At 37.6% G+C, this 23935-nt stretch overlaps 2 protein-coding genes across 2 annotated transcripts in view; one reads left to right on the top strand and one right to left on the bottom strand.

Annotated features, from left to right (window-relative positions):
* Positions 1-5025: 5025 nt before the first annotated feature.
* On the bottom strand, positions 5026-18290 carry LOC120071202 (isoamylase 1, chloroplastic). The gene is made up of 18 exons (XM_039023323.1): positions 17674-18290; positions 17047-17229; positions 16784-16885; positions 14960-15112; positions 14326-14417; positions 13830-13971; positions 13639-13746; positions 12766-12851; positions 11721-11792; positions 11508-11634; positions 9955-10041; positions 9556-9648; positions 8498-8656; positions 7894-7977; positions 6505-6585; positions 6338-6420; positions 6130-6247; positions 5026-5464 (listed from the first exon to the last, which is right to left on the bottom strand). The coding sequence occupies exons 1-18, from the start codon at positions 18070-18072 to the stop codon at positions 5195-5197; spliced, it is 2439 nt and encodes an 812-aa protein (XP_038879251.1). The 5' UTR covers positions 18073-18290; the 3' UTR covers positions 5026-5194.
* A 5255-nt stretch (positions 18291-23545) lies between these two features.
* The window catches only part of LOC120071179, a 2298-nt gene continuing 1908 nt past the window's right edge, over positions 23546-23935 (top strand). The window contains exon 1 of the mRNA XM_039023289.1: positions 23546-23771. Coding sequence (XP_038879217.1) covers positions 23546-23771 — 226 coding nt within the window. The remainder of the gene's footprint in view (positions 23772-23935) is intronic.

The raw sequence follows: 23935 nt of genomic DNA on the forward strand, positions 1-23935 counted from the left end.
GTTATTTCAATAATAGAATTTCCCTTTAGTTCAATCTGGTCCATTTCCTGTATTAGCACGGAATCAAGGCGACTTTCGTCACTACCCTTGTAACTAAACCTTCCTTGATCACCAATTCCAATACATTCAATGACATAGATCAAGTATGGATGGATAGCATGGAAACTACATGCAAAGTGATCTAGATCATGCCTATTTTTGACTGATCCAAATTCTTTAATGAGACCATTCTAAAAAACTTTATGCTAAACTGCATGCATGATAAACGAGTTTAGATATAAAACATAAACCATCAACTTTATTCTATATAGAAAATAAACAAAATAAGGTCAAAGAACATCCTCAATAACAAACTCCCACTAAACCATGGAATCAGAAAAGTGACTAACACCCATGTGAGCAACATGCTCATGAAAAACTTTAGGTAGTAAACCTTTAGTCAATGGATCTGCCACCATACAGTTTGTTCCTATGTGTTCTATCGAAATTTGACCATTCTGAACTCTTTCTTTAACAACCAGAAACTTCACGTCTACATGCTTTGATTTGCTTCTGTTGTTGTTGAAATACATCACAGCCGACTTATTGTCACAAAATAATTTTAATGGTATTTCTATGCCAACCACTATCCGCAGCCCAGTGACAAAATTTCGTAACATATTCCATGATTGGATGCCTCATAACATGCTATAAACTCCACAGCCATGGTAGAAGAAGTCATAAGTGTTTGTTTAACACTTTTCCAGGATACAACTCCTTCAGCCAACATGAAGATATAGCCCGAAGTGGATCGCAAAGTGTCTTGACATCCAGCATAATCAGAATCAGAATACCCAATGATCTCCAAAACTTCTGATCTCCGATAATGAGCATATAATCTTTTGTTCTCTGTAAATACCTCATAATCCGTTTGGCTGCTTTCCAATTTATCCATCCCCGGGTTACTCAAATATTTGCCTAACACTCCAACTATAAACGGAATATCTGGACGCGTTCATACTTGAGCATACATTAGACTTCCAATGGCCGATGCATAGGGAACCTTCTGCATCTCCTTAGTCTTGAGTGTGGTCTTGGGGCATTGACCTAAATGAAATTTATCACCTTTAACGATCGGGGTATCTCCCGACGCACAATCTTTCATGCCAAATCTACTCAAGATCTTTTCAATGTAGTTCTTTTGTGGCAATCTCAAAATACCTTGAGAACGATCTCGCAGTATTTCAATTCCTAATACAAAAGAAGCATCACCAAGATCCTTCATCTCAAAATTTCTTTTGAGAAATCTCTTAGTGTCATGCAATAAACCTACATCGTTACTAGCTTTGAGTATGTCATCGATATATAACACCAGAAAGATTGATTTACTCCCACTGAACTTGTGATATACACAATCTTCCACAATGTTCACCTCAAAACCAAATAAGGTTATCACTTTATGGAATTTGTGATACCATTGACGAGACGCTTGCTTGAGACCGTAGATGGATTTCTTTAATTTGCACACCATAGACTTTGAATTACCAGACATAAAGTTTTCTAGTTGCACCATATAAATCGTCTCATCAATGTTCCCATTGAGAAACACAGTTTTTACATCCATCTGGTGTAGCTCTAAATCAAAGTGAGCTATCAGTGTCATGTTTACCCTAAAAGAGTCTTTCGATGAAACCAGAGAGAAAGTCTCTTTGTAATCAATGTCTTCCTTTTGAGTAAAATCCTTTGCAACAAGACGAGCCTTATATCTTTTGATATTGCCATGTGAATCCCTTTTGATTTTAAATATCCATTTACAACCTATAGGTTTCACTCCTGCTGGCAGTTCGACAAGTTCCCAAATTTCATTGTCTTTCATGGATTTTATTTCCTCTTCCATAGCACTTATCCACTTTTGAGAGTTAGAACTTTGTAAAGCTTGTTGGAAGTTGTATCAATGGAATGGCGAACATCATCAATATCAAGGAAAAATTTGTATCAATGGAAGTGTGCTTGTCTTTTTCCATCATCATAAGTCCAGTATAGTATAGAAGTGAGACCTTCACAGCATCCTCGTCGGTCTCAAACTCTAAATACAGATGCTCCTTTTCCAAATAAAAGACGGTAAGTGTCTTTCGATCAGGGAAGTACTTATCCTAAAAACGATTTTCCTCAATTGTTGGTTGGGGTACTACATGTACAAAAGGCCATAAACCTGTCATCAAAAGGAACTCTATCTTCCCAAAAGTCAGAATGGTTCCTCTTGTGTTGAACGTAATGCAGTCTTCTCGGCCGGTAACAACCTCTCGTAGTAAGGCCTCGTGAACTACACCTTATTAAAAATGATGTTTAGGTCAATGTACAGATCGAATATTGTTTTCCTAAAAGCTTCAAGCTGCACATGAGTCAACTTCCGCTTAATAACAGCATTTGCATTCTTGATATGGGATAGACTCGTATACTACACTGGAAACCATTCTTCCCCAGGAATCTTGTAACGAGGTTGTGCCATTGCTTATCTAAAATTATTTTATTCCATGGAAATTCAGTCAATAAACAATACATTTCAGAAACTTTACTGCATTTACCGATACCGATTATATTACAGTTCTACCGCTACCAATAAACTGATATCGATTTATCAATATATCCTTCTTCCTACCGATTTACTACTATATGACCTAATCGACATGATTGTCAGTGAAGCATGTCCATAAGTTTAAACATAATATATAAAAATTCAAATAGAGTCTATATGAGTACTGAGAACAAATGGACTACTAAATAAACTAGTGTGACTGGATTAATAACGACTTCGTACTGCTTGAAAAGTATCGACAGCAAACCTACAAGTTCCCGTTTCAAACAATATTGGAATGTATACATTCCTCGAAGCCCTAATTGTATGTGTTATAATAGTTATTCAAAGACGATTGCCAGTTAAAACGAAGTAAAAAAATTGAAGTAAAAGGCAGAATATGTGACACTTACATGAGGACGAGGAAACAAAGGATTGGAAATCAGAAGCGAAATGGTGAGGAAGTAAAGAAGTGTGGATTAAAACGGTTGACAGATTGTTTGAAATGGGGGTGAATAGGGGTGTTCGATGTTGTCAATTTGAAATGGCGTGATGAAGGTAGTTTTGTCATTTTCTTTCCACCTTTGAATTAATGATTTAAAATAAACAGCCCCAATCACAATCATATTGCTTTTGAAAAATTAGATAAATAAACATTAATAATCACAATCACACTGTGTACAATTGAGGCCCATTTTGATTGATGATCCAATTGGAATCAACCTAAATTACACCATTTTTCATTCCCCCATGTAAACATGGCCTTACATAAATTCATTTTTTAGGTAAAATTATATATTGATGCGTTAAACTATACCATTCATATAATCAAGACAAGTCTATAAACCTTTAAAAAATTCCATTGAGCCTAATTACTTTAAAAAAAAAAATTGAAATTTCGATATTTCACAAATTTTCCATCTAAATTTTGAGAATCAGGGAAATCAAAATTTCAAACTGGTCAAAATCTTGAAATTTCGAGATTTCGATCGAAAATTTAAACTACGGTTGTATCCATAGTTTGAAATTTCAAGTTAATATTTGAGACAGAATAAAGTTGTTTAGTCATAAGATCTACGGTATAAGAAAGCAATAAATCATGAAAATGATGTTTTTTTAGTCATAACATACATAAACTCTTTGGGTAGGGTAGAGTTAACAACTCCATTCTTACCTTCTTTAACTCCTTTAGACTAAAGTGTTGGAAAAGTTCGTAATGAAGAGATTCAGTATAGATTTTAATAGCTTCCACTTGTTCTTAAAAAAATAATTACTGAAATAAAATTGAGATGAAAAATATTTGGGACAAGAATAGGACGATTATTAAGAGAGGGTTTAAAAAAGTATTAACATTTAAGTTTAGGATATCTAAAATATAAAATGGGTTAAAATGCTAGGATTTTTATTTGGGCTTTATATATGCGTTGTTAACGAAGAAGGAAAAGTAAATTATGAAACCAAATAATTACACTACAGTTTGCTTTGAATTGACAAAGGAAATAACTTTCAACATTTGGTCTTTCTATTATTATTCATTTAGCATAATAAGGTTATGTGGTATAAATTCATAATTTTGGGATGCATAATTATGAAATCTACTTTCTTTTTACTTTTTTAATGAAATCTTTTAACTTTTCAACTATAAAAAATTGCACACTAATTGCTCGAGTCGGAAAACATATAACCAAATAAATTTAGTAAGACGAATGATTAGATATCTAATCTCATGTCTATCTTTCTTACTGCACTAAAAACAAAATAAAATAAATCAATTTATAAAAAATAAATTTGCCACATGGCATATTTCTATTGGGCTGCACCTTTTTTTCCCCATTTAGTGACATGTTACTTTGGTAGAAAATACCGAGGAAACCCTTTCTGTTTTTAGTCCAACAACCACTTGAGTGGAGAAATTCAAACGTATGTTTAACCCAATTGACATGTTGGAAAAAATCTGGAATAAAGAAAAAATAGGTTAAAATATCATTATCTATTCTAATATTTTAAAATTAGTTCAACTTTAGTCTCTTCCAATTGTTCAATTTTGCTCCCTCCACTTCCAATAAATCTTAAATTTAATACCTATTACTAATTTATTGTTAATTTTTTAAAAAAGAAAATTATATCTATTTTAGAAACACATCACGTCTTATATTTCCATACATGAAAATTATTATTATTATTATTATTATTATTATTATTATTGAACCAATTCCAATAAAAATTAGAGTGGATCCAATTTTCAAAATTGAAAATTTGGGGCATAATTGATGCTACCACCAATTTGCTGTAATAAATAAATAGAGCACTGTTTTTCTTTTCCTATACAATAAATGTGCAGAAAAGACCACTATAGCCGACAACAGCTCCTGAACGTACAATACAAATAATAATAGCATAACGGAAGGGACTATCGTAGCCCTATCACAAACCACAGGATAAAATTACTCAAATTTACAAAACCAAAATTATTGACAGTTTTGCAATCCAATCATATGTCGGTCATATAAGATATTAAGAAATAAATGTCACTGAAATCCCATAGTGTATGTAAATACAAAATATTCACACACACACACACATCAGAGGAAACAGTTATAAGGGAAATGAGATATGATTATTAGAAGATGATCAGGATGATCAGGATGATGCAGGTTCTTCTGGAGAGAGTAGAAGAATTATGGAAGAATAACTAAGCATGGGATAAAGATTGGCGTCAAGGAAGTGAACATATTGTTGGATTGCCACATCTCTTTCAGGAAGGTCACTTGTGAGGAAGTCGAATGGCGAAATCTTACCGGTGTCGACCAATGGGTCCCATCTGTATCCGGGTCTCTCGGGCAATGTCACAGTGACAGGTAAATGACTGGCATTGAAGGCAATATAAACTTCTCGTTTTACCGAATCAACCTGCCAAACAAGCCATCTCAAAGTAAGAATTAATCTTAGAGTTTATATAACAACTGACATGATCCCAGAAAGTTGAAAAGCAATATGTGATGTGTTAGAGTACTGGTGTTGGAGACGGGAGACCAAAAATATGAAGAATGAAGATAATTTTGACAACATGGCAAGTAGAGAAAAGGAGGATGGTTTGTGTTTGAGTGAGCAAATATTGATTAGAAAAAGGAATTACCTAAGATGCACGGATACAGATACGATGCCACACTGACACGATGATACATCATTTTTTAAAAATTTAGGAAAAGGTCACGGCAAAGATATGTTTATTAAAACGTTTAAAACATATATCATTTATAAACAAGAAGAAAATTCAAAGTGAATGAGTTTATTCATTTCTATGCTTAAAGAATAAATTTGATGTATTTCACTCTCAAATTTTATTATTGTCATATATGTGTTGACTTCATATATGTAAGAAGTGTTTGATGCATGTCTACCAAATGTTCGTTCTATTTTGACTTTGTACAACTAGTGTCTAACACATGTTTTGCACAAACAAGTGTCCGGTACATGTCCAACAAGTGTCAGAGTGTCCAAGTGTCCAACACGTGTTGGACACGGACACGGACACGCTAGCCAAACTAAAGTGTCCATGCTTCTTAAGAATGTACCAATGTGAAGGCCACAAAACGGCTTGCTTCAGTCCAGTCTGGCTTTCCAGGAGAATGACCATGCCATTGCAATCTCTCATCTGTTGGGAAATCATTTAAGCCAAGTGACTCACATTCACTGCAAGATCAAAGAAGGCATTCAAAGACAGGATAAATAGACATGTACAACACTGAACTTACGAAACAAATCAATTCAAAAGGCACTTACTAACGGAATGTGGTCATAAGACTACAAAATCTATGGAAGTCAGAGGATGACTCTTCCATCTTATCCCACCGGAAATAATTGAGCTGTAGCAAAGTTATCAGCTCAGGTCAACTGAATTGAATATCAGCTCAACAGAAAAAGTTCAGAAAATAAGATAAAGGAACTACATAGTTATCGTGGCAATACGTATTGTTGTTCCCCCCCTTCGTGTGACCGTATTCATCACCCATTAATATCAATGGGACACCCTGATCAGATAAGCATAGTCAGAGAAAATTTCAATAAACTAATTTTTTAAGACATCTTGTCGATAAATTGGACAAACTCTATTGTACATGTTTTTAGACTTATTATTACAGTAGGGAGCAACCATAAAAATAAATGTTGCCCCACCTGGTGTAATATACTAAAACTGTGGCCTGGGTATACTATGTGCATGTAAATATGTAACCTTACCATATTACAAGAATCTGCGTTCGCGAGAAGATAGTAGTAACCCACTCAATTAAACCACGATTTAAAGTTAAAATAAGAGGAAGAATCTACTTCAGAATTGAATTAATTTTACTATTGAAGCACAAAAAACCCACACGTTTATTTTCACCGCAGATTAAAATGTCGTGAAGTCAAGTTGTCAATTCGTATTAGGTTGTGTTCAATTTGTTGGAATCTTTCGATACCACCCACCTTCAGATTTCCAAATTCCCGTTTTTTTTTTTTTTGGCCGACAGTTCAGAATGTCGGCTATTTTAAGATATTAGACATCTAATAGGCCTTTTATCTCACCAAAATTTGAACCGGTTCCCTGGATCCTCATAACAAATCACTATTTTTTTGTCTTACTGAAAAGAAAATAAATTACTTTGTAGTAGTTCCATATATAAAATTAATTTATGTTAATTTCAAATGTCAATATTCACAAAAAATTATTTCATGTAATTTTTTCTCAAGTCAAGGCTGATATTGGGATATATAGTCAATCTTGTGACATTCCTACAAACATATCTATATTATAGAAACAACTTTCATCGAGAAAAAAAATGAAATAATACCTATGAACATATTTTTAAAAGAAACACACTAATTTTATATTAAGGTATCATCAGAATTTCGTACATGTGAACAGGGTTTAAAAAAAATGAAATAATACCTATGAACCTATTTTTAAAAGAAACACCCTAATTTTATATTAAGGTATCATCAGAATTTCGTACATGTGAACAGGATTCTAACGCAACCTTGATTTATTAAAGAATTGGGAAGTAAGCCAACATGATGGCCTACAAGGAACAAAAATAGTATTGCCGTAAACATTACAATTTCACATACATGCATGGCTAAACTTTGAACAAGTATTCTAGCTCATGAGTTATGACGGAATATCTGGCACATAACTAGAGCAATGTCTAACCCAGAGAAGTCTATGAAGAAAGAAAATATGGTGCCCCTATTATCTGATTGACACATCCAGTACGATATGGGCAAGAAATTCTTTGTGCATTAGTTCAATCAACGTAAACAATTAACAGGTCATATATCATATTAGTGGACCTTACTTGGGAAACCATAAGGCAGACAAAGAAATTTCGCATTTGTCTTTTCCTCAATTTCTTTACTGAGATGCTAACAAACTCTCCCTCCTATATAATATAAGAAACGGGCACATTAAAAAGGAAGAAAACAAAGCAAAAATAATGATAAATAAACAAAATCCAAAAATGCATATCGAGTATATGACAGGCTCCAAAAAGGTATAAGCTCTCTGAAGACACCCGTATGGAAAAACTAGCAGCCTTTAATACTTATTAGTTATTTCTTAAATAGAAAACACAGACCAGTACATTAATTGATGAAGTAGATCAAAACATAACCCAATCTCTATCTGTGAGTTACTTCAACTTGTTGAACACTAAATGGCAAAGACTTTCAGGCAAGAATACTCCTACTATCTCGTGAAAATTTGATACTAATATCTTTTTAGGAAAAAACTGTTGCAGAGGAGTCCAACAGGACTCTGAAGCCATTAGAGGAATCGAGCTTTAATAACCATCAGAAGGCATTAAAGAGATTTTGGTCTGTTTGATAAACAACACCTAATCCCAATGATTTTATGATTTTATCTTACATAACACATCAACGATGATCTTATGAGATGCATACCTGTCCACAGTTCCAGCTATTATTATGATTTTCACCGTCATTGTTGTCTTCACCATTTGCTAAGTTATGTTTACTATTGTAAGTCACTAAATCAGCCAAAGTGAAACCATCGTGTGCACAAATAAAGTTGATACTATTCCATGGTTTCCTTCCTCCTCCCTGTAAAAACGTTGTTAGATATTCAACTCAATATGCAAATGAAAAAACATTGCTAGAAATCTACTCAATATGCAAATATCCCATACAACACTAACTAATGGGGCAAACAAAAAACAAAACCAAAGTTTAGACAAAAGATCAACCAAACTGTAATTGGTAAAGAACCCCGACCTAAAGAAAGTTCATGGAAGCCTTCCAATTAGCCAAAAGATCAACCAAACTGTAATTGGTAAAGGGACATAAAATTTGCACCATTTTAGTGTGTGCAGAAAGACAGCGTACAAATATATCAAAAGAGAGTGTTGTGTCACTGAATATCCGATTGTTTCCCTCACTCCATTAAGTTTTTCTTCAAAAAATAATAATTTTAAATTTTAATATCCATATGCACAAAAAATTATTGCATACTTGTGTAATCATCAGGAAGATTTAATATGCTATATAAAAGAACTAGATGAATTAGAAAAACTAAAAGAAAATATTATGATATGATATAGTTCAATACAATAAAAAAAGAAAATTCAATTTGTAATATTTCCATCCACTAAAACCAGGCAGTATCACGCATCAACATGTGCAATACACAACTCACAGAGCTTTTGCGCGTATAGTCCTATTCCCTAACAATGTATCCCTTATGCTGATTTCTAATTTTCATGCCCCACAGGAAGCCTTGTGCCAAAGCAAACCTCCATCATGATGCCACTATGAGTGTACAGTGGTTCTTTATTTGTTACTTCCAAATCCCAACTCTATTTTCTTCATTCTAGAAAATATATCCAAAGCTATTATGCTATCCTTGTTATCCTTCCAATAAAATGTTGACAGAGATGGACTAGACTATCTGAAGAAAAGTAACCTTATTTGATCAAAGACAGGAAAGAGAAACTCAACGTAACCTGGTAAAGATTAGGGCTCCCACAAAGACATTCAGCAAAAGCTCCAGAAAACCCATCTGTGCCTTTGATGAACTGCCGTACAATGTCTCGATACTGAAATTGATCCAAAAAAGAAAAGTTGTGATCAAACATCATAAACAATAAAAACTATGCAGGTATATCTAATATAATTAGAAGTTTTAAAAGCTCGTTGAGAGTCATTGAGACTCCTGAGAAATCTTAAAGTAACTTGGTTAATTGACGATCCACCAAATTCCGGTCATTATTTTTTATTACTTTTGTATTTAGGCAATGTGGCAGTCATTTACTTTTAACTTTCAATTTGGTAGATTAGACCTCTCAATACTTGCCGTCAAATATAGGGGAATGATGAAGAAAATGGCAAATATCTATGCAGACCTGCCCGTTCCATTCTGACCAAACACCCCAGTGAGGGAATGTGCCAACTTGGTAGAGGCCCCCAGCATCCCATGCTTCTGCAATGAGCTTTCAATAAGAGGAAAAGGAATAAGACTAATCCATAATGATAGCAAAAAAAGAGGAACGAACAGAATCAATCACTCAGTTTACACACTACTAAGTACGATGAGATGGTGAGCATCAACTTCAATCAATACAAAACTCCAACCATGAGATCAGAAAGAAGACTAAATGCTTTAAACCATGTCTTTCCGGAGGGCATATCTCATTTATATCACATAAACAACACTCTACAACAAAATAGAATGCACAGAAGGAACAACATACAAATTTTGGATTTTTTTAAGAAACCGAGATTTTAATAAAAATGAAAGAATTTACAAGAGCGTAAAAAAAACCAGCCCAACAAAAAAAAACGGAAATTCTGAAAAACTACAGAAAGAGACTCCAATCCAACAAAAACAAACTATATTCGTAGTTACAAGTACGACAAGGCTTAGTGATCGATGCCCACAAGGAGGCATTAAACCTTTTGCCACATCTCAAACCTTGACATGTGTCCTAGATATACTTTTCATTCAGAATAGAATGAAAGAATACATGGACAATCAAAAAATAAGCCCACAAAAATGGGAGACCACTAAAGAAAGGGCCCAATTTTTCAAAGCACCAAACCTAACAGGAGCTGGCAAGAAACTGACTGTAACATTTTCCATCCCCTAACACCCTACCTCCTTAGGCCCGATTTCCACATTGTTGAAGGCACAGCAGAGAGCATCTCTGTTCACGGGAGCAAAACTACTCATTCAAACAGCTAAACTATTACACCTTCTAGATTTTGATCTAGCGACTAATGCACCTTTCTTCCAAATAAGATATTCATCCAACGATCCAATAGCTGTCATGGAAAAGGACTTGAAAGACCGCCGTTGAATTTTATCTTATCCAGTTCAACCAAAACCACCAAAAAGGAGGAAGGGTAGGGTGCATCTGTCACCACTCAATAATTAAAAAAAATGCCTAAAAATTAGTGTATCAAATTCTAAAACAAATTGACCATATATCTTATTCAAGAGTTGATTGATAAGGTAAAAATGGGATGATATTATTCGCAACAAAATATTATCGTCAATAGAATTTTATTAACTCACAAATATACGCCATCCTCATATGGTATGTTGTAATAGGGATAAGAACATGGATGATGATTTTTTGTCAAATAATTCTCTTCACTTCTAAAAGTGTCTACACTAAAGAGTAATGATCTCACTGCATTTGAAGTTATCTATATCATTGTTAGAGAATTATGAAATCAAATTAAATCAAACCGAAGATGCAGCAACCTGCCCATTTATAGTTCTCTAATGAACTTGCAGAGTTTTTCAAAATTGTAGTTCAAACAGAGTAGCAGATTATAATAACAAACAAAAAAACAAAACAAAACAAAACAAAAACAATAACCATCTAGGTCATGTTTACAATTGTCCGTGAAGCAGACAATCAAGTAAAAGAGAGGAATTTAGGGTAAATACCTTCACTCCTTGAAGTACTGGGTCATTACTTATCATATCAATCAATGGAGGATTGCCAAGAGGAGAGCCAGTTGTGAGTACATCACCTTCAATTGGATTTCCAAACACATTTACTGCATCCCACAAACTGTCCACAAAAGAGGAAAAGGATGAATAATGAGATAAGTATCCATACAAAAATTAAGCATACAGACAGAAAGATCAGCCAATAACCTGCTACCTCTGGTCATTATAGAAGCAAGGTCGAAGCGAAACCCATCCACATGCATTTCTGTCACCCAATATCTGTGGCCAAAGGTTTGGATCTCAAAAAACAAATAAATTATTCTGAAAATGCATGATATGCAGACAGTCAAAGGGAATAGTCAAGTACAACAAGTACACTTGTGTAGTGGTCAGTTGATATATTTCTTGAAGAACAAAAATATTTCCCAAGGAGAAAAACATTAAGAAGATGAGAATGATTAAAGGCAAGAACTTGTCATCTCAACACTCCTTACATGAGGAGGGACGAATTGAGGAAATGACCACAAAGGTAAAGCCAAAAGAGTTGATAGACTAAACCGACAATAAGATGCAATAATCTGGCAGATAGTATTTTCAAATTTAGAAAGCTGGACATGCATAATATAGTCAAAGGGCAGCCCACTCCTTTGTTATTAGGGCGGCACTCTCCTTTGTTATTAGGGCTGGAATATTTTGTTCGAGAGTATTTTTGAGACTCTAGTTTTGGTTTCATGGGGCTGTCAATTTGCATACTCAATGTGAGAGATTCTTTTAGACTTTTGATGTGTGTTTCGCTTGTTAAGGTGATCTTGTTTGATGACCGAGAAGATCCTCTTTCACTCACTGTTTCAAAACAAGGGAGAGGCTCTTTGATTCAAATCCATTTTAGCAGTTTTGTGGAATATCTAGCTCAAGGGAAGTAGAACTTTTTAGAGTTGAGAGGTACATGGAAGTAGGTGTGGGCTATGACTGGATTTATACCCGTCTCTATGTATCTATCTATAAAGAGTTTTACAGTGGGGTGCCTCTCTCTCTCTCTCTAAATATATCTATATTCTGTTTCCTTCCCTTTTGCATTTTCAGTTTGTATCCTTGTTTAGTTTGGTTTATTATGCTGTTACTTTGTTAAGTTTACTGTAATTATTTCTAAAAGTATACATTTAATGTTTCTTTCTCCTTTTGATGGACCTCCTTCCATGTGTTAAACCGACAAGTGCCAGAAATATGGTATCCACGACTATAGTACATCTACCTCAAGCAATCCACAATGAACGTACGCACAGCTGGATGATTGCAGTTAAATGTGTTTCCACATCCCGAGTAATTATAAAACTCTCCCTGAAAAATCATGGTTGAGATATGAATGATGTGATTACATAAAATAATTGAAAAAAGAAGAGATAAATAAATAAAAAAATTTTAGCATGAAAGCATTGAAGAAGGAAAAGAAGAAAGAAAGAAAGAAAGAAAGAAAGAAAAAGATAGGGGGAAAAGAAGATGATGAAGAAGAAGACTAAACTGAACCATAACCGTTGCTTGATCTTCCGCTTAAATTTTAGCAAATGGGTAATGTTATTATTATCCTACTGGTTTAAATGTAAAACAGCCATCGAGTGTAAGTATGAGATATACTGAACAGCAAGGCTCTGTAATCTGAATGCACACAGCAAAGTGCCAAAGTCTTAAACATATATAAAGAATTATAAATTAGAACCAGTAGTTAGTTTCTAAACATTTCTCACTTTCAGCATTTATGAATTCAAAAGGGAGAATTGGTCTTTTCTTTTCTTTTCAACAGTAGTGATATGCTTGGTTTTTCCTTCCTCGATACTTTTAGAAATAGATTGCAGGAAATTAGGGGTTTTCATTCGATAATTAACTAAGGAATTAGTGGTAAATATAAACCCACAAATGTTTCGAGCAGTTGAATACAAAAAATCTTGTATAGTTTTTTTTTTTTTTTTTTTTTTCTTTGAGAAACATAAGAAAATCACATAAACTTTGCAGAAATCTGAATTAAGAGAATCGAAAGAAAATCGTTTTCTTCCATCTTATAATGATGATTTGTTATTTTCCTCTGAATAAAATATGAGGGAGGAAAATTAATAATCATAGAGATACATACCATTGGTGCAAGCATGTAATACACATTATTATCAACCCCTCTGAAAGAAATAGTGGGGCCATTTTCATTCCCCTCGGCCGTGTGATTGAAAACTACATCCATGATCACCTGAGAAAAAAAAAATGTCAACTAAAAAAGTGAAACATAAGTCATATTTCAAAGGTAACCACGAAACTATTTCATTCTTCCACCTCAATTCCACGCTTATGTGCTTCTCTAATGAGAAGCTTGAATTCATTTATAGCATCCTGGCCACAGTTTCCTATGCTTGCAGAAGAATATCGTATCATTGGTGAAAAGTAATTGACTGTTGAGTATCCCCAAAAGTTCATCCTGCACAAAAAAATTGAGTCCATGATGTGATCTATTGACAAGAAAAGGGCAAAAATTCTAAAAAGTTGGTATATGGATTCCATTATACTTATTTGTTCTTGAGGTGTCCATCACAAACAATCCAACATAAAAACTAAATTCTCTGTCATTGGAATGATTTTGGGTATAAAAGAGTGACAGATTATCGCTCACAGCATACTAATTAAAACCAAGCAAAGTCATTATTACAATATAACAGGTCTTCAAGAGTGTGCTCTTATAAAATAAAACTATGTGTGAACTACAAAGGAAAATTTGAAGCCATTATACTATAGCAAAAATTAGAAGTTCTCCAAGAAAGGTATCAAATAGTACTTATAGTCACCCAAGACAGAGTTATAGCTGAAGTATTCCAACTCGTTGAATTCATGGCATGGCATTAACTCTATACAGTTGACTCCAAGTTCCTGAAAGTTGATAATTAGAAGAGTTGTGTCATTGACTCATTAGGAGACAACGGAGAACATGCAATACTAGTTAAAGATAGCAACATTTGAGGTAATGGAAGGGCGAAGCCAGAGCAACCTAATTTGCATTTAGAAAGAAAACAAATTAAACGAAGAAATTATTAGAAGCTAACTGGAGTAATGGACAGAAAACCCCATCAGACCCTATCAGAAACAAAATCCAGTATTTCACTAGGAGACCCATATAATATTATATATATATATATATAACTCAAGGCCAAGGAGATAGTCTATAAAAATGGTATATCAATAAATTTAAAAATTTTCCATATTTGCACATTATTTATTTATGTGACATGTTTGCCAATATGACAACCCATGTTGCTATCCATTTCAATTATCCATTTTGCTACCCATTTTGCTCTCCCCTGACACTAGCATTTACCCTTTTAGATAAGAGCTACATGAATGATGTTAAGAAAAAGGCATGCAGAAAGGGGTAGAGAGAATTGATTTGTTATTGGAGCACTCTAGAAATGTACCTTCAAGTAATCTAGCTTCTCAACTAGACCAAGATAGGTTCCAGGAAATTCTGACTGGCTTGATTCGTGCCTGGTGAACCCCCTTACATGCATTTCATATATTATGAGATCTTTTTGTGCGTGCTGCAGAGGTAAATCCCCTTCCCAATCAAACTGAAAACATCACATCAAATATATATTATATAAGCATATTAGATGCCCTCAACATAGAAAGCAATTTTCTATTAGATGGAACTGCATTGTCTCGCAAAAGCATTAATAGGAGGAGGCTACTTTTAACGTTCCTTGGGGCCCATTTAATAATCACTTTGGTCTCTGTTTTTTAGTTCTGGTTTAAAATTAAGATTATAGGGTCTACTTAATAGGCTTTCGTCTGGGAAAAAAAACCTTTTTCTCTAAAAGAAGGAAGGCTCACCTTGATTTAATTGGTGTTCGTTGGTATCCCAAGGAAGGGTTGAAAAGGGTAACGAGAGACCTTTTGCAGGTAGGGTTTGAGGAGGAGCGAGATGAGTCACATTTAGTAAATTATATTGAAACTTTGCAAGAAGATTGGTCTGAAGATAGGGAACTTGGGGAGTGAAACTATTCGCCCCTTTAGTTCTTTTTAAATGGCTGTGGCAGTTCCTTTAGAACCACTTTCTGGACTAAAAAAAAAACAATTTCATTGATGATATGCAATTACAAAAAAAGAGGACCCCCATAAAAGGGAATCTAGAAATACTCTTTTCCAGTTAAAAAGGAGGGAAGAAAAGCTATACTAGAAGAAGAGAAGGGAGAACATACACCAAGTTACAATCGTACTATTTATAGCATCAAAAAGTTCGTTGTATGAGTGTTCCTTATCTGGGAAGATTCTGCCATATCTTTCTTGTCAAATATTCCAGCAGTAGGTTCTAATAAAATTCTCCCAAACAAGCTTCTTTTCCCTCTTGAAAGGATATGACCGCCTAGGGTGTGGGAGAGGAGGAGCTTTGGATCTTCCATTAGAACCTCAAGCACTATAGCATTAGGCAATCATTAGAAATTATGGCACTCATTCCAACCGTTGGAACTTTGATCAGGATCTATGGGCGACATTAGGAACCCCTGGAAGTTGGAAGTGCTATCTCAATGCCTTATGGGCTTCTTGTTCTTTATCATCTTTCCTGCAGGGTTGGTCGTAGCATTAAATCATTAGGGAAAATGGGATCATTCTAACAATTAGAACTTCGATCAGAATTTATGGGCAACTTTAGGGGAACCCTTGAAAGTGACACCTCTCAATGCCTTCAAGGCTTTTTGTTTATAATCATCTTTCCTGTGGGGTTGGTTGCAGAGTTTAAATTTGGGAGGATACTTGAATTCAAATGGATACCTCAAGTTGCAGTTTCCCCTTCTTATTTTGTACTCCTCTCTAACATCCTCTGATTTCCTCAACTATCTGATCAAGGGGAGAGTCTGCTCTTTTGCTTTTTGTTTTTACAGACTCTCCTTGGTTAGCTAAAAGTGGCTTTCTCTATTTGTTGTTACTATAAGGACAAGGGAGTCTATTTGTATTTTGAAACTCCGATTGTCGTAGGCTTTAGTGCTCGCCATGCTTTGGGTTAGTATCAAGTCCTGGGAAAATTATTCTACTTTCAGTTTAGCATGCTAGAGATTTCATGCAAAGATTTTTCCAATAATATATATATATACACATAGCAATAAAAGATTTATGAATCCCATCTAGTTTTAAAAGAATATACTGTAATAGTCTAATAGATGCAAAACAAGGATCGGGTAGCACTATAGAACTATATACACAGACACAAATTAAAGAAATCTGAAAGAGAGAAGCATAAATACATTTTTTATCTCTTCATTAATCGTGGGTACCATCCCAGCCATTTGGGGCCAACAGTTGTCATTGGGTCCCAAGGCACCAAACTCCCCTCTGCTAATAACGGCCTGAGAAAAGAAATAGAAAGTCAGCAACCCGCTATACATCATTTCATACAAATTACAATCTAGTCACAGACTCACAGTAAGGAGATAATGCAACTAATAAATATGGGATAAAAGTTATTATTTCAAAATGAAAACAAAAAGAAAATGATGAAGTCGCGAACTTTAGCATATGGATCTAACAAAATCCGAGAAGGGTCAAAATAGCATCCCTCCTGAGGCGAAAATTTCCCTTCAAATTTGTAGCCATAAAGCATCTCAGTAAAATCTCCCTTCAGAAATACATGCCAGACATCCCCAGTTTTATTGGTTAAGGGATCAAGTGTGATCTCCTGGGTCACGCTATTCTGCAAAAAGTAAATGGTAACCAATGCCATCAGCTACAGTGAAGTAAACGATTCAGAGTAAGATAATTCAAAGATAACACAGATGGAAATCTTTTCAAACATGTGTGCCTCAAGAGAAATAAGTTTTTCAACATAACAATCATGGAAGGGAAGGAGTCATTAAAAAGAATAAGAAAACAGGATGAGGAAAAAACACGACAAATATAAGAAAAACGCTACTCCTATAGTTTGCCATTGATAAAATTAAGCAACCATGTTTAGAGTTCCATAAAATGCATATGCTAGCAAAAGCCACCCATCTATTTGCGCTCCGGGAAATGAAGAATAAATTATAATTTACTTCTGACAATAAAGTCCCGAACAACGGCAACATCGAATAAAATGTTCTCTGGAGAAAAAACAACAACAACAACAACAATGTATTTAAGTTGATTTCTATTTTACCTCATGCAAATCAGAAAGATTTATCAAACACAGGGTAGCTGAAACCGCATTGGCAGAATAGATAGCGAAATTAACCCCGCCGTCTCGAGTTGTGGCACCGAAAGGCGTTGGAGTACCGTCGAACACTTCAAACCGATTAGAAATGGAAACCTCAACCTCTTCCGCCATGGCGATTGAAGTTCCCACCTTTGCTCCACGATTCCACGCTCTAGTCACCGAAGCATTCATCCTTGAATGAAACCAATTAACATCCAAATCGAAGCGAATATCACTTCTTCTCCGGTCTCGAACAACATTCTGCTTCGAATTCCGGCGTCGACATTCAGGAAAATTCAACTTTGAAGCACACAGAAAGGAAGCAGAAGAAGACAGTGATGCACTCCGGGTAACCAGCTCCATTTGCTTAAAGAATTATCCTCGTCGCCTGTTCATGGAAATCTAAAGAACAATCATAGCTTGGCTCAGTGAAAATGTAGGAACTCTCATTCAAGGAGTTGCAGTCGTTAACATTGAAAGTGAGCAAACAGGGAACTCGTTGCTTCAGCCATGGCCGTTCTTTTCAGAGAAGTTGGGTCCACACTCTACGGCTATCGTTTTCGTCCATGGACGGACGCGGGTAAGAGATCGAACAGATTCTAAAAGCTTTGATGATACGATCCATTGTTGATTTGGCGTATTGAAAATTCTTGGGATTTTTTAACGTATTCATATTTTAAGATGACCAAATAAAATCTATACATCTAATCATGTTTGATAATGGTTGAATGAGAAATTTTGGACTAATCACTTGAATTTGATCAAATGTCAGACCTAAATCTGATTAATTGGATCCAAAGGTCAGACTCATGGACCAACCAAGCGCAAGTCCTTTGGACGGGTCAACATTTTCTACATTTAGAGAGCATCAACAAGCAGAAGACTCCCAGGATCAAGTATTAAAGATCGAACCACATAGCATCAACACCAACTCAAGTTCAACTCTACGATACACGTTTCTTCGGAAACCTCGTGTGAACAAATTGGCACATCCAATGGGACATCTCTATCTCTCATCTCTCTCTCAGCATCCAAACAAAGCAAATGGCACCTAAGAAGATGGCATCTAAAGCTTCCTCCACAAATGGCTCGTACATGGGACCTGTCACCTGCAGCCACTCAAGAGAAGTCACGCAAGAGTAGAGCTCCCTCATCGCCTACAACATCTTAAGGAAAATAATGGAATCCCCACAAGGCGGGGTTGTCATCAAGGAAAACCCCCTGTTTGACAACTCCACTTCCGCTTCCAGCAAGCCGAAAAGAGATTCACCGCCAGATGTGATTTCTGTCCTAATGGCAGATGTGACGGTGGAAGTGGCCATGGCAGAAATGGAAAGGAAGATTAACTTTCTGATGAAAGCCATTGAGGAGCGAGACCATGAGATCATTGCCCTGAGAGAACAAATGCAGTCTCGAGAGGCTGCTGAATCAAGCCAAGCACCCACGGTCAAAATCAACTGCAACAGTCAGCCTCGGTGGCCTCTCTATCGATCCAACAATTGCAAGACATGATCATGACCTCCATAAGAGCTCAATATAGAGGGTCGGCTCAAACTTCCTTCATGTATTCCAAGTCATACACCCAGAGGATCAACAATCTGAGAATGCCTGCAAGGTATCAACCCCCAAAGTTCTAGCAATTCGATGGAAAGGGCAACCCAAAGCAACACATCGCCCACTTTGTGGAAACATGCAAGAATGCGGGAACAAGGGGAGATCTACTAGTCAAGCAGTTCGTCATAACCATCAAAGGAAACGCTTTTGACTGGTACACGGACTTAGAGCCTGAGGTGATTGACAGTTGGGGGCAGCTTGAAAGAGAATTTTTGAATCGTTTCTACCGCACTAGACGCATCGTCAGCATGATGGAGCTGACGAACGCCAAACATGCATGCAAGGTATGCACTGGGAACTCCTCTATATCCTACAGGGAATAAAGCCCCGTACCTTTGAAGAATTGACGACTCGCGCCCACAACATGGAGCTAAGTATCGCTAACAGGGGAACGAAGGACTTCCTAAGCCATGAACCGAAGAAAGACAAAAAGGAGGTGAAGGGCCCCGAGAAAATTTTGAAAGGTGCCACAAAGGAATCAATTGTTGTTAATATGGCCCCGTTGAAGTTCTCCTCGAAAGGGAAAGAGAAGAAGATAGAAAAGAAAGATGAAGGAGGCAAAAGACGTCGCCTAACCCTGAATGAACGACAGGAAAATGTCTACCCGTTCCCTAACTCTGACGTTGCGGATATGCTTGAGCAACTACTAAAGAACCACCTTATCCAGCTACCAGAATGTAAGCGACCGGAATAGGGCGGCAAAGTGGACGATCCCAACTACTNGAGAAGTCACGCAAGAGTAGAGCTCCCTCATCGCCTACAACATCTTAAGGAAAATAATGGAATCCCCACAAGGCGGGGTTGTCATCAAGGAAAACCCCCTGTTTGACAACTCCACTTCCGCTTCCAGCAAGCCGAAAAGAGATTCACCGCCAGATGTGATTTCTGTCCTAATGGCAGATGTGACGGTGGAAGTGGCCATGGCAGAAATGGAAAGGAAGATTAACTTTCTGATGAAAGCCATTGAGGAGCGAGACCATGAGATCATTGCCCTGAGAGAACAAATGCAGTCTCGAGAGGCTGCTGAATCAAGCCAAGCACCCACGGTCAAAATCAACTGCAACAGTCAGCCTCGGTGGCCTCTCTATCGATCCAACAATTGCAAGACATGATCATGACCTCCATAAGAGCTCAATATAGAGGGTCGGCTCAAACTTCCTTCATGTATTCCAAGTCATACACCCAGAGGATCAACAATCTGAGAATGCCTGCAAGGTATCAACCCCCAAAGTTCTAGCAATTCGATGGAAAGGGCAACCCAAAGCAACACATCGCCCACTTTGTGGAAACATGCAAGAATGCGGGAACAAGGGGAGATCTACTAGTCAAGCAGTTCGTCATAACCATCAAAGGAAACGCTTTTGACTGGTACACGGACTTAGAGCCTGAGGTGATTGACAGTTGGGGGCAGCTTGAAAGAGAATTTTTGAATCGTTTCTACCGCACTAGACGCATCGTCAGCATGATGGAGCTGACGAACGCCAAACATGCATGCAAGGTATGCACTGGGAACTCCTCTATATCCTACAGGGAATAAAGCCCCGTACCTTTGAAGAATTGACGACTCGCGCCCACAACATGGAGCTAAGTATCGCTAACAGGGGAACGAAGGACTTCCTAAGCCATGAACCGAAGAAAGACAAAAAGGAGGTGAAGGGCCCCGAGAAAATTTTGAAAGGTGCCACAAAGGAATCAATTGTTGTTAATATGGCCCCGTTGAAGTTCTCCTCGAAAGGGAAAGAGAAGAAGATAGAAAAGAAAGATGAAGGAGGCAAAAGACGTCGCCTAACCCTGAATGAACGACAGGAAAATGTCTACCCGTTCCCTAACTCTGACGTTGCGGATATGCTTGAGCAACTACTAAAGAACCACCTTATCCAGCTACCAGAATGTAAGCGACCGGAATAGGGCGGCAAAGTGGACGATCCAAACGAATCATGTTGCGGTGACGGTAACCCCAAGCGTGTTGGCACCAATCATATATTATGAAGAAAGGGAGAGCTCGGTTCAGTTTGGGACCTTCGAACCTGTGGTAGTGCGGTTTCAGCAGGAGGTCCAAGCCACATATCCTCAAAATAGAGGAGACCACATTGACGATGACGATAACGAAGGCTGGATCCTTGTGGCGTGTCGTAAGAAGGAAAGACTGAACTCTACCCAAAAAGAGTTACGCCCCTCATAGAAGCTACAGGAAAGGGAGCAAAACACGAAAAATGAAAGGTAGAAAGAAGGCCTGGAGGCCCAAGGCTGCTGACGAGAGAGACGAGGATGTTTCTCATCCCAGACGACTAACGTTAGCAGATTTCCTCCCAAATAACTTCTGCAATTGGGGTTCAGAGGAGATGCCAGAGGTTGCTGCATGGCATGCTGTCAGTACCATGGAAGAAGAAGATATCATTCCAGACCCATTAAAATCGACAGGAGAACCAAAGGGTTCGTTCCCATTCAACATAGACGACATGCTCTCGTTCTCGCGAGAAGCTAAGACAACCCTTATTGAGGCACTGTTAGAATCCAACGCATCTGGTGCATCAACCTCCGTAGCACGTGCTTATGCCTCGTGTTACACATCCATAGGCTTCTCAGACGAAGATCTGCTACTAGGATCCAAATTGCATAATATGTCTTTGTACGTCTCTTGATACATTCGAGAACAAAGAGTGGGTCGAATCCTCATCGACAATGGATCCGCCGTTAATATAATGCCTAAGATGACTATGAAACAATTGGGCATACTCATGGAAGAGCTATCAAACAGCAAATTAGTAATTCAGGGTTTTAATCAAGGCAGCCAAAGGGCGATAGGCATGATACACTTGGAGCTCCCCATTGGCGATCTGAAGGCTGACGCGCTATTTCATGTGATAGACTCAAAGACCACCTACAAGCTACTATTGGGACACCCTTGGATTCATGGGAATGGTATGATTACATCGACACTACATCAGTGTTTCAAGTTTTACCAAGATGGGATTAAGAAGGTTGAAGCAGATTCTAATCCATTTTTCGAGCCCGAGTCTTACTTCGCAGATGCAAAGTTTTACCTAAAGAGCGGGAATTTCGGTGAGACTATGACGGCAGAGAACTTGCTGGCAAAAAAAGCAAGTGGATCCCGATCGAGGTCGCCAATAGACACAGAGAAAGAGGCGGGTAGCAAGGTACACTCGTGGTGAGTAGAACATCCCTCGACGTTGGAGAAACACCCGTGGTGAGGGGCGAAAAAGCCTCAAAACCTTTGATTCAGCGCTATGTCCCTTTGTTAAGACGAAAAAGGGTTACCCTTTATGGAATGCTCAAAAGGTTTGCAGGTCGACAACATATAAATTCTAAAGGAGAGTTTCGTCACACCCCTCACGCCAATAGTGAAGCAGGAAGTCCACAAGCCTGAGGCGAAAGTGACGGGGTTAAAGTTGCCCGAGAGGCGAACTGAAGACGAATTCGATCCCAAGGCTTACAAACTGTTGGCGAAGGCAGGTTATGAGTTCACAACTCACACTGAGTTCAAGAGTTTGAAGATTTATGAGCAACCTTGATTCTCGCCGACTCAAAAGAAGCTTTTGCAAGAAGGACGCGCTATACCCACGTCAAGGGCAGGACTCGGATATGAGCCGTCAAAGCCAGTCCGCATAATCAGAAAGGCGAAGGGGAAAGTGGCTAACAACAATCATATCATTGCAGAAGAAGTCGATGATACAGGAGAAAAGGAGGGCAAAGATAAAAGAGCCTCAGCCTTCAACCGTATTAGACGTCTGCCACACGCGTCTTGGTTTTCGAGAGGTTAAGCATGACAGAATCAGAAAGGGGAAGCCTACATACTATTCTCCGAGCTATTCAACGCTCAGTCTTTCGAAGGTTGACTCTGCCGAATGAAGGAAATGAGGAAATCATTTGTCAATTGCCAGTGCTGGTGCGACCGTCAACCTTCGAAAGACTAGGCACAGTTCCAAAGAAGAACGAAGGAAAACCCTGCGCTTCCATTTTTTATCACCTGAAGCACGAGAGGGTTGAAGATCCCCTCAACCAATATGTCCCTAGTAAGACAAAAGGGAAGGGAAAAGCCTGCGCTGACGCCCCCAAAATGACTATAAGAAAGAGGGGGTCGATACCCCGAGCGTTCATTTGGCGATGAATCGACCTTAAAAACGTTGAAGGGTCATCGGACCATAAGCCATTAGGAGAGGCAAGAAGTGATGGAGAAATTCGTAGTACCGTCCCCTCACGCATGAAGAGAAAGACCTTCGTTACTCTAAACACAAGTGAAGGCTCGCTCAAAGTAAAAAGGCACGACGTCATTTTCACCAATCCTCAGAATGGAAATTTAGAGCAGGAGGAAGGCGAAACTTCGTGCCATCACATCACCATCACCGAAGAATCCGAAGAAGGTATGACCGAAGAGGAAGTGGAGGACGCTCCACAAGGTCTAGAGGACGGTGGACGAGCTAAAAGAGGTGAATTTGGGCACAATAGAAGAACCACGTCCGACTTTCATCAGTGCGTCCCTCTCGGAAGAGGAAGAGGACGAATACATGAGTTTGCTCATCGAATACAGGGATGTTTTCGCCTGGTCATACAGGAGTGTCGACCCGTTAAGCAGACTCAACGACGCTTTCGG

Source organism: Benincasa hispida, chromosome 2 (assembly GCF_009727055.1).
Source record: "Benincasa hispida cultivar B227 chromosome 2, ASM972705v1, whole genome shotgun sequence".
Classification (NCBI taxonomy): domain Eukaryota; kingdom Viridiplantae; phylum Streptophyta; class Magnoliopsida; order Cucurbitales; family Cucurbitaceae; genus Benincasa; species Benincasa hispida.